Source organism: Gastrolobium bilobum, unplaced genomic scaffold (assembly GCF_033153095.1).
Source record: "Gastrolobium bilobum isolate Gb01-03AN ecotype WA unplaced genomic scaffold, APGP_CSIRO_Gbil_v1 utg4641, whole genome shotgun sequence".
Lineage (NCBI taxonomy): Eukaryota > Viridiplantae > Streptophyta > Magnoliopsida > Fabales > Fabaceae > Gastrolobium > Gastrolobium bilobum.
The window spans coordinates 31,373-43,220 of NW_026896884.1; the positions used below are offsets into that span (position 1 = coordinate 31,373).

Here is an 11,848-nt window from a genome sequence, read left to right on the forward strand (position 1 = left end):
TTAGGTTATGGTGTAAAGATAGGAATTGTGAAATTCACACTTGTTTTGTTTTTTTTTTGAAATCAAGTGTGGGTCCCACAATTCATATCTCTATAACATAACCTAACAACTTTACTACGATATTATTTTTATTTTTCCCTATTAAAAAAGAGTAGAAAAGCAAAATGTGTTTCTAACTATTTTAGAACAGAGAGTATGATTGACACTGTGTTTACAATCTCTTAGATTGTTTGATAAAAAAATAAAAATAAAATAGAGATTACAATCCCATCAAATTTTCATTTTATTGTTAAGAAGGAATTTGATGTTTTATTTGATACCATGGATCAATTGGTAAATGATTTCAAGTTCGAGTCGTGGGAATGCAATTATGCTAAAATTTAGTTGGGATAATTTTGTTGTCTATGTAGTCTTACTCGACTCGAATCAAATTAGTTGAGTAATTAATGAATAATATCAAAGTAGGATTGACACTGTTCATAATCTCTCAAATTGTTTGAAAAAAAATAGAGATTGCAATACACCATCAAATTGTCATTTTAGTGTCAAGAACGAATTTGATGTTTTATTTGATACCGCCAAGCATATATCAATTGGTAAGTGGTTTCGAGTTCGAGTCCTCAGAATGCAATTATCTTAAAATTTGATAGAGAGATTTTTGTCGCTCATGTGATCTTACCCGATTCGAATCGAATTAGTCAAGTAATCAATGAATAATATATAAACATAAAAAACAAGCAATGCTGGTCGTAATTTTTTTCTTCTATTTTCCTGAAATGGTGGGGTCTCACAAGAAGACTCTAAACAAAATTAAAGAAAATGGCGTAAGAAACAATTAAAGAATGGTTTCTTTTCAATTCAGAGGATATTATTTAAATGAATTTGCAATTGGGAACATATCTATACTAACAAGCATTAATAAGGTTTCCAAAACCACGCAGATTGATTTTATATGGAAATTCGAGGGCTGCAAGTTATAACCAAAGGGATTGATAACATTATGAAATTTAATTTTCTGTTATATTGTTTGTGATGATCGAAAGCTTATATGCTTTATTTGTTTTCTCAACTATAATTTCATTCAAATGTAAATTCTATATACACATCAATTTTACAATCCAAACTAAATAATCAAGGGTTCTTAGCCATGTTGGGAGCTGAAACTTCATTGTTACATATTGGACAAACCTTCTTAATTTGAAGCCACTCGGTTATGCAATCTGTATGATAAGGGTGTTCACATTGAAGTGCCATCAGGGCTTCACCTTCTTTATATTCAACCTGACAAATCACACAACGGTCGATTCCACTTTTGCTTTCAGCAGATTGGTAAGTGTAAGGGCTTAAGCATGAAGAGATTTCATTTGCTGATATTCCTCTCTTCTCTTCTCCTATAAACTCTCCCAACTCAATCAACTCTTCATAAGATAATTCATCTGGATCAATGTCATCTTCTTCCATTTCCATTTCTTCATCATAATTGCTTCCTTCACCTTCAAGAAACGGATTGTTGGTTTCAAACTCTTGGCTCTCTAAAAAATCAGCATCACCATCATCATTATTAAAAGAGGAGTCACTTGCATCTTCATCACTTTGAATCGTTGCTAGCGTTGTGAACGTTCTCTCTTGTTCTTGCAAGCTAATTGCTAGAAAATAATCAAAGTTAACTTCCTCAAATTCAGTGTATGGATTTTCGTGGGAAGATTGTTTTCCCTCTTCACCTTCCATTCATGGACAAAAAGGTGTTCAGATACAATTGACGAATTGAGAACAGAACAAAGCCATTGAGGTATTTAAGGGATGAATAGGAATATAATTTAGATTTCTTTGTGGATGAACAAACTTCAATGTCAAGTAATGGAAACCCTTTGTCATTAATTCCCAATATTCCTGATTCTTGTAAATTTCAAGGTCTCCCACCGTGGCATTACCTATAACGGTTGTAAACTTCAGACTTTCTTTTTGGATAAGGCAGCCCTTGTGAAAAGCAATAGCAAAACATCCTCCTCCAGAAGTAGCAATATACCTTATTCCTCAAAAGAAGCTATCAACTACCATTACGAGTTGGGTTTAGTGTGTGTATTTAAAGAAACACAAGTTGTGTCCTTTTAGTGACTTACACAAAGTATGATCGGTCATACTTTGTGTAAATCACCTAAAAAGACACAAGCTTATGTCCTTTAAAATGATACTTCTTTTCTCTTATTTATTTATTGCTTTTTTTTCTTATTGCATTATTTATATGCATATTTATCAATTTCTAGAGACAGAAAACTTGTATACTAAAATTTTCAGTATATGCATCTCGTCATGATTCTTATCAAACAAAAATGCTTTGCACCCTTTCTCATTATGATTTCATGAGGGAAAGAAAAAAAAAAAAAAACTTCAATATGAAGTGAAGTGTTTAGATGTGCAGCGGTCAAAGCCATATTCTCTTCTTCATACCTTTTTCCCTGTTATCAAAGAATAAGAAGGAAATCAAAGATACATGCTTCTTTTTTCCTCCTAACAAATCGCAAACATGCATTAATACAAAATGGTTCACATATTATTACCCTCTGAAATATTCTCTAGCATCTCTGCTTTTGAAGAACTCTTTTTCTTTTGTTTATACCTTTTCTGGCAAACTTAGATGAATGGGTTACCTTGACGTCATGGACTGTGCCTCTGTAATTGCCAAGATTAATGGCACTGCCTGTGTAAATGGGATCTCCAAAACTATGATTCCTTTTATTTTTATAACTAAGATCTCTACTAATTTCAACTCGAGCATGATGTTTCCTAGGCCGCAAAGACTTTCTTAAGTGGGAGCCTTTATAGTCTCTCCTTCTACGCGAAAATGATTTGCTTATTTTTGCAGATGTTGGAAAATGGTATGAAAGGCATTCATCAGTGTAATCTTCTCTAGTTTTAGAGTGGAACTTTTGATTTATGCCCATTCTGACCATTTTTCTTCTCCTTCTGACCTTGTATAGTTGAAAACACAGGAAAGTGCAAGAATACTCCAGAATGTGGAAACAAGAAGAGAAACATGCCCATATCATTCTGCAAACACACCGGATAATACATCCATATATGCCCAATTTATGCAGCAGATAGAAGAACAGCAGAACTGCAAGAAAACAACAGCACATACCCAATTTCAGATATGTCAAAACAATATTAGGGCTAAGTTGATGTCATGTACTAAAAAGAAAGATATTGCAATCTGAATTTAAATAGAAAACTTAATCAAAGAAACCGGAGTAACATGTTGTGACCAAATCACAAAAACAGTTGAACTCACCAATGTACAACAGAACAAATACCATGGCCAGCCTGAAGAGATTGGCAACACAAAAATTCTCGATATAGCATACAAGATCCCATGTTGGTCCGCATACTGAACTGAAACATATCATATATATATCAAGCAGGAAGTCAGGAAGTGAAGACAAACTATCCTTAAGGACACTGAGCACTAACCACCACAACATAACTACCTACAAAACGGTGCACAACTACTCTTGAAGTTCCATCTGAACTTACATAACTGCCCCACTTAAATAAACTTCATAATTTTAAACTCAATTAGCCATGGCAAATTGTTGTGTAAATAGCATTATTCAACACCACAACATCACACAATGTCTAAAATTCTTAAAGACTATATAGTATACTAGTATGAAGAATCATTATGAGAGTATAGATAAACCTGCAAGACTTTCCGGAAAGAAATTCAATTGGAGAACCAAAAAGTTTGCCAACAGCGTTTCCCAGGCCCGAACCAAATGATTCAATGACGTTGCCCATGAATTCAAGAACCACAGAGACGTTGGAGATATCCAGGAACAAATATTACATTTCCTGTAACTTCGGAGAGTTAAGAGAAAGAAAAGGTTTATATTTCAATGCAATACATTAAAAAAAAAAAACTGATAATAATTTATACAGAAGTGGAAGCATACTCTTAAAGATATTTGCTTCCTTTTGTTCCATTTAACATCATTTAACCAATTGACCAAACAATGGTAGAAGAAACAAAAATGTCAAAGGAAAGGCTGCTATTGCTTCAATTTTCACAGGAACCATTTTTGTACTAAAGATAAAGATTGATTTCAAGATGAGAATTTAGCATTATGTTCCCTCTCTTCCCCTGTTTTGTTGCATTATCACTGTAACAGCATTGTTGCTTCTTATTGAGACCAGACATGGCAAAGGTCCATTAACAAGCAAGAGAACAAACTAACATCAGAACAAGCAATACCTTGGGCTTATACCTTACAAATCTCTCTCAACCATAACCTTCAATACAATGACCAACCAATCAAATCCACAGTCGATTTAATATGTAATCTCCTAAAGGATCGATAGTATACTACCAAAGCTACATAACCAAACTAACTTCAATTGCTCTGTTTCGCCACAAAACGTCGCATCTCAACCATCAGCATCCACCATCAAATAACCATGATCATCAATTATCAGATTCATCACCAGATTGAACGGTTCCTTGCCGATGTACCAATTCTACTTGCCTTTGTTTTGTAAGTAACTGCTATGTATAATAACAACAGAAGAATTATTAAAAAAAAAAACAAAAATACCTAGTGAAAAGACTGGCCCATTCAGCCCAAGGGCCCGAAGGAGAAGATAAAACCAAATAGAACCTTGTGATAGAGGCCGAAGCAATATAATATCGAAAAAATGTTTGTTATTTTAAATGACACAAAGTTATATTATTTTTAGGGTTTATTTTTTTTACAATTAATGTAGATAAGTTATCTATATTGAGCCCGAAACGACGTCGTTTTGAGGCAAAAATCAAGATATTTTTGTAATTATAATGTATTTCAAGGTTATAATAGTCTTTTTAATTATAATTTTTTAATTTTTCAACCCAAAACGACGTCGTTTGGGGAGTAAATGTAGATTACTTATTTATATTCACTACAGAAATATTAAAGCCTTTTTTTAATGAAATTATTCCGTTTTGGTGTGTTTTTATATTCTCTTTCCTCCACTTTCTTTTTCTTCCTAGTTTTATAAAAAAGAGAAAATGATAAAACACCTATTTTCATTAAAAATGACATAATTTTGTGTCATTTAAAATGACAAACATTTTTTTTCATATAATATATCTATTTTAAAACAAACATTTTGAGATGTTTTAAGAAGGAACAAAGCATACTCAAATAAACTTTTTTTTCCGGTTGTGTTTAAATAAATTATAGGAAAAATATTTATCCTTTTAAAGAATATAGAATTGTGTAATTTTATGTGAGAGAAAGATACAACTAATATTTTTTGTTTAAATTTTAAATTAAAAAATACCCACTTTCTTCTCCCATGATTTTCATTTCTTGTGTCTTTCTATCACTTAAAATGACACAAGTTTATGTCTTTTAAAATCACAAACATCAAACGCTTAAATAATGCTTCCTCTTTTCTACAATATCTCACTAAAAAAACATATTTAGGATATTTGTAACATTTATCTAGAATTTTTATTTTTAAATAAAATTTCAACTGCTACTAATATTTTTACAGGTATATAAATTTTATATATAAAATTATAAATTAGACTGACAAAAAATTAGCTTAAAAAATGTCTAAAAATCATTTATTCATAATATATCCACATAAGCCAATGTCGCAAATGTATGAGTTCTAGCTTAACGAGTGGTGATTAAAAGAGATGGGTATAGTCGAGTTTTGGGCTAAAATCAGAATATGTCTAGAATTTCGAGTGGTCCAATTTTATACCTGTGTTTAAGTAATGTCCTGCAAGAGGTATGCTGTACATTTGTACTCAATAGCAAAAGGATTATGGTATTGGTCTTACGTAACTCATGGTGACATGTGTCCAATTCGTTACACAAACATCTTTTAAAATTAGTTCTATTGCAAATGACTCCAGGTTAATGTTATTAAAATGGGATCGAACTTGTGTATCAAAGAAAAGAAAAAAATGTTGGATCCAACTGATCGGATGAACCGATACAATCAGAGTCCAAACAATCAATCTAAACGTGTTTAAATTGGTGTTAAAAATGATTTTATATGTGGGTTCAAACCTAATAAGCAATACATATAACATTAATCAATAAATCCCAATTATATATATATATATATATATGGGGTAAACATTTCTACAACTATTTTAGATAAAGTTATCTGCAGCTACTCAAAAACTACGTCATTTTAATTAATTAATGGTGTTTCTGTAATTTTAGATGAATTAATGAAGGGTTTTTTTTGGTAATTTTATTTATTTTTTTATCATATACATTTTACTGAAACATCCTCCATTAATTCACCTAAAATTACATAAACACCCTTCATTAATCAAAACGACGTAGTTTTTAGGGTGGCTGTAGATAACCTTATCTAAAGTGGCCGTAGGAATATTTTTTCATATATATATATATATATGGCTTATCATTTCTCAAGCTGCCGGAGATAAAATTATCTCCGGCTATTAAATCATAACCGTACAAAGATGGATCAATGGTGATAAAGGAAAATAGAGAAAAACGGAATCATAACCATTCAAAGGTGAAACAATTTATATAAATAAATAAATAAACAAAACGACGTAGTTTTGTAGTGGCCAGAGTTAAACTTGTCTCAAGCAGCTTGAGAAATGTTTTCCCCATATATATATATATATATATATATATATATATATATATATATATATATGGGGCAGGATCATCTTACACCGGTGTAAGAATAATAAGTCTTACACCAAATCTTAACCATTGATTTTTTGCATCTAGCGGTTAAGATTTATTAGGTCTCACTCATTAATTAATTTTTAATTCCCAATAAAACTCAACCATTAGATGCACAGAAATCAACATTTAAGATTTGGTGTAAGATTTATTAATCTTACACTGGTGTAAGTTGATCATATCCCTATATATATATATAGACACACACACACATGAGATAGGATCCTTTGACAATAAATCTTAACCGTTGATTTTCGGCAATCAACAATTATAATTTATTGAGAATCTGTAACACCCCGTTTCGGACTGGCTTATTAACCATACTTATGATATTAAGCTTAGTTATAATCACGGTAATTGAATTAAAATACGGTAAATTTTTTCCTTTTATAAACGAGTTTTCATTTAAACTACCATATTCAAAACAATTCCCTTAACATGATCATAACCAAAAATGTTTGTGGAATATAAATTGTACTGCTTAAATATCACAGAAAGCACACACAAAGAATGCTAAGTGGTTCGCATAAACCAACGAAGCAACGATACGTTTTTACCCGACGTACCAACCTTATATAGGTTCGGTTTTGTGAAAATTGCACTTGACTTGTTTATAATTAAATTTCCATCTTCTAGTATGTTAAACTAGGCAATATAAGCTTTTCAACAAGGTATTATAAGCTTAATTTGAACTTCTACAACTCCATATATCTTTACGGTAAGTTTACTACTCAAAACTGTCAACATACGTCAACAGCGAGAACTGCACTGCTTTATAGCGTAGCATACTGCAGTAAAAAGATTTACCTATTTTCTCTCAATTTTGGATATGTTATATTTGACATCTAGACCTTCAATTTGATATATTATAAGCTTTGTTTCGATAAGAAGCGAAGGAGTTATGAATTTTCTTAGTTATCAACTCTTGCCGTCAAATTCACTACAAACTGGGCAGCAAACAAAATAGCAAAATTGCACCATGTTTTTACACTCATTGTTGTCCCATATTCTAGGACATTAAAGTTCACATCCTAATCTTCAAAATAACAGCTCACACATCTCATTTGACAAAGAATTGAGTGAGATATGACTTACCAAAGTCATACACACAACACTTATGTTTTCTTTTAAATTTTGACAACACCTCCACTATTTTTCCAACGTCTAGGGATTCCACAATTCCTCTTATCAATAAGACCTGATTAACACAATATTCATTCATTTTAACCACATAAAAAAGATGGCTCTGTGCCATTTACTTTAAACTACCAAACCATATTTACATATGTCTGTTAATCTTTACAAAACATTTGCATAGGCAACGTAGGCCTATCAAAATACTGTTTCTACTAGTTATCACACCAAAACATATATACAGAGATCTTACAAAACATATATCCAAGCAACTAGCAGCTCCGAACATAACTTTAGTCTTCTTCCACTGATCTTTTACCCTTATCTCTATCCTTTACTTTGGAAGTACTTGAAATATATCCCTATAACGCGGGGTGAGAAGGAATCTCAATAAGCTCAGGATTTATGGAGAAATCTCCACCCACAAGTTCACTTCTTGCATTACATGTTAATTTCCAAACATAGACAGACATCATATATTCTCAGATAATACAATTACGCTTTTTAATTCATTCTTACTTTTCAATTAATACATATAATCTTACAAATTATAATAACATTACTTTCCTTCACAAACAAAACTTTCACAGCATATTCTTCATAATTTCATTCTAGTAATTATATTCAACTAGAATTTACCCTTTTCAAACAGACATATTTTAGTTCAGAATCAGAAACTTACATCAAAATTATCCGTATCAAAATTAATCAAAATACATTTTATCACAATCATCAAAACACATCAAAAAATTATATATCTCTGTTTTACAGAGTAATCAGAATCAAGTGAACAATCATATATTTTTATAATAATATTTATTCTCAGAAATTCCACCAGAGCTATCCTTATTTTTACGAAAAATCTCCACTTGTACGACCCAAAAATATTATTGGATTGAAATCTTGTTTAGCTGATTGGATGTCTTGATTTAAATCAGTTAGTCTCATAATACCATGGCTATTGTAATCGGTGATTTGGCATGTTTATGATATTCAATCCATTACAAATATTGAGCATCCCACATATTTGATAGCCTCTTCATGTTGATGTTGGATGCCGACTGATAGCCACTTAGTTATTGAATTAGGACTGATTTTGTTAGGGATTGAATTCATATCAATGGATGATATTTTTGTTAATTGAAACTCTAGCATATGATATAGTTTTCTGTTGATCTAATTGTCTGAGTATACTATGATAGAATTACTTGTGGAAATATATTGGTAGTTCTGCTAAACTAGTAAAATTACAATGTTAAAAGCAAACAGATCTATCACCTAGAGCATAATGATGATAAGGAATATTGAAGTTTGATTGGGCATAATATACTTGAATAATCTGATGTTGACTACCAAGTAATTGATTCTAAGTTCACATGATAACTTGTTTTGTTTGGAGTAATTCTGATCCGGTGCTTAACTTAGATTGTGATGAATTGCAATTGAATTAATTTTTGTGATAGACGCATATGCTAATGATTTAAGAGGCATCTACCATACAGATTTAAATCTTGATGATTGTAAGGATTAAATTTGGGAATTTTATTCTCAAATATTTGCAGGGCCTATACACATTGATAAATGTTATTGCCTGATGATTTTCTGGATGCAGGGCAAACAGGTTAAAAAGACCACAAAGGGAACACACTAAGGAGGAAAGAAGACTGGTAGTGCATCTGGCAGTAAGAGGTCCAGGGCCTCTTCATCTTCTGAGTTTGACAGTACCCGATTCCTGACACCTGACCACCAGGACTGGTATATCAAATGGTTTCTACCGAAGAAGGTCATCTCAGAGAGACCCATCAGCCATCACCTATATCTGGATTGTCCAGTATGGCAAACAATTGTGAGAAGAAAATGGCACACTTTGGTAGACTTCCCTGAGCCCAGCTCTAACATAATTCTGAAGGAATTTTGTGCCAATGCTAATAAGGAGACGGTGGCAGTGACCAAGAAAAGCTGGGTAAGAGGGAAAGAAGTCTTATTTGACGCTGCAGCTATTGAGAGCTTCCTTCAGACCACGTATGATCCACTCACACCTTGCCATTTCACTCACACCTTCAACCAGTTGCAGTCATCTGAAGGAAGAGGGCTATATAGGGAGGATATGCCAGATATAGCAGAGAGAGTCATGACTACCATCATTCATCCACATTCTGTGTGGAAGACAAAAACTGGGCAACCGGATATGCCAGAAAAGTTGGAGAGGTTGGACCTAAATGGGGAAGCAATCTTTTTGCATACTTTCATTAATTCTACTGTCATCGCATCCACGAATCTGAGTGATGTGAATGTTGAGAGAGTTGTACTTCTGTATACTCTCATGGGTGAGGAGAACCTCAACATTGCAGCTATCCTGTCTGACAGGATAGTCCACATCATCGCCCATGGGAGGCCCGATAACCGCCTAACACATAACTCATTGATTACACAGGTTTGCTTGCAGGCCGGGGTGGAGATTCCCGATGAGGAACCACGGGATGTGAAGATTCCTGCTCCGATGAACCAACAGTATTTTACTGGCATGCAGAATGAGTCCACGAGACATGAACTGTGGAGAGCTTCTCATGGACCAGATGGAGCCGCACCTGCACCACCACCACCACCACCACCTCCAGCATCTCCAGAGCTAGAGCCGAAGCATGACCTAGCACCAGCAGCAGCTGCGGCCCCCTCTGCAGATTCTCTTCTCATCCAAACTTTAGACCGACGGACACAGAGGATGATGGTCCAGAATGATTACATTATGAGGATGATGGAGCAGATATGCTTGGACAGAGGGATTGACACTACCAGCTTCTGGCCTCAGTTTTCACCACCTACCTCACCACAGGAGCAAGATGAGCCTCCAGTTGCAACAGTTGATGATGCAAATGATACCATGGATGACTCATAGATATATTTTGCATCCTATGTCACACACTTCACCATTATTTTGACTTAACATTTTATTTTGCAGTTTTGAGTATTTTGGTTTGATTATGTCTCCTTTTCTTTTATATGCTGAGTTATTATTATGTTGTTTGACGTTTAACAAGTGTGTGTGTTCCACCTACGCAGAAGTAGCTTCACTCGACTAGGTTAGTTTATTGCTGAGTACAACAACATTCTAAATCTAGGAATTTGGCGCATACAGTATGCGATACCTGCTAACTGCGGAATAACACAACAGAGACGTCTAACAGAAAATTTTTCTGTTAAAAAGGGGAGATATTTTAACCTTTATTTTTATTAATTTCTGTTGTTTTAATTCAATTATTTTTTTAATTCAATTAATTTTTAATTCAATTTTTTTAGAAAAATAAAAAAAATAAAAATAGTGAATTCTTGAACAAGCATTCCTAGATTTTGCAAAAGCTTACTCAGCAATTAAATAGATTAAATCATTAGAAGCATGATATATGTGGAGCATTAATTCTTTATAATCTGAGAGTGATGATTTCTCGTTTGTATAACTGCTTTGATGAATAATTTTCGGGTAATGCTTGATGTGAGATTTTGAAATTAGATTCTAGTTTGAATTAAACTTGTGAAGATTGAGCCTAAACTGTAAAAACATTTTCAGAGAGGCCTCACTGTAGTAGTTTTATAGAACTTGAACTATTTCTCTAGCTTGTATGCATTACTGACATGATAAATGCATGTTTATTCTTGTTAACTTAGAGCCAAATAGCATACCTAGAAAGAATTTCCATTGTTAAGCCCTTTTGAGCCTTAAATCACTTTATTCAAAAACCTGATGAAAATTACTTAACCATTTCTCCATTGACACACCTTGAAAGTGATTGAAATGCTGATCAAAGGAAAAAGTCAAGCTACTTCTCAAAAGAAAAAGATAAGTAAGTTGAAAAAGGAAAAGAAGAATGGTCTGCAAAAATGTAACTAAAAAGAGAAAAAAACGAAAACATTTGCAAACAAGGAAAGAAAAGAAAAAGGTAGTGAAAAAGGGAATAAGAATCCCAAAATGATGAAAAGTGACAGAATTAAAGACTGAG

At 32.9% G+C, this 11,848-nt stretch overlaps 2 protein-coding genes across 2 annotated transcripts; both read right to left on the bottom strand.

Moving 5' to 3' along the window:
• Positions 1 to 1,131: 1,131 nt before the first annotated feature.
• On the bottom strand, positions 1,132 to 1,728 carry LOC133302633 (E3 ubiquitin ligase BIG BROTHER-related-like). The gene has a single exon (XM_061502441.1). The coding sequence runs from the start codon at positions 1,726 to 1,728 to the stop codon at positions 1,132 to 1,134; it is 597 nt and encodes a 198-aa protein (XP_061358425.1).
• An 845-nt stretch (positions 1,729 to 2,573) lies between these two features.
• On the bottom strand, positions 2,574 to 4,294 carry LOC133302636 (uncharacterized). The gene is made up of 4 exons (XM_061502445.1): positions 4,250 to 4,294; positions 3,698 to 3,849; positions 3,290 to 3,390; positions 2,574 to 3,115 (listed from the first exon to the last, which is right to left on the bottom strand). Exons 2-4 carry the CDS (start codon positions 3,793 to 3,795, stop codon positions 2,574 to 2,576), a joined length of 741 nt encoding a protein of 246 aa, XP_061358429.1. The 5' UTR covers positions 3,796 to 3,849; positions 4,250 to 4,294.
• Between the last annotated feature and the right edge of the window lie 7,554 nt (positions 4,295 to 11,848).

What these genes read in the sequence shown, in the direction of transcription:
- LOC133302633 (XM_061502441.1), bottom strand. Translation starts at nt 1,728, where the DNA reads ATGGAAGGTGAAGAGGGAAAACAATCTTCCCACGAAAATCCATACACT.
- LOC133302636 (XM_061502445.1), bottom strand. Translation starts at nt 3,795, where the DNA reads ATGGGCAACGTCATTGAATCATTTGGTTCGGGCCTGGGAAACGCTGTT. An exon ending in CTTTCCGGAAAGTCTTGCAG is followed by an intron (nt 3,391 to 3,697) that starts GTTTATCTATAC and finishes GATATGTTTCAG; the next exon opens with TTCAGTATGCGGACCAACAT. An exon ending in ATTTGTTCTGTTGTACATTG is followed by an intron (nt 3,116 to 3,289) that starts GTGAGTTCAACT and finishes GTTTTCTTGCAG; the next exon opens with TTCTGCTGTTCTTCTATCTG.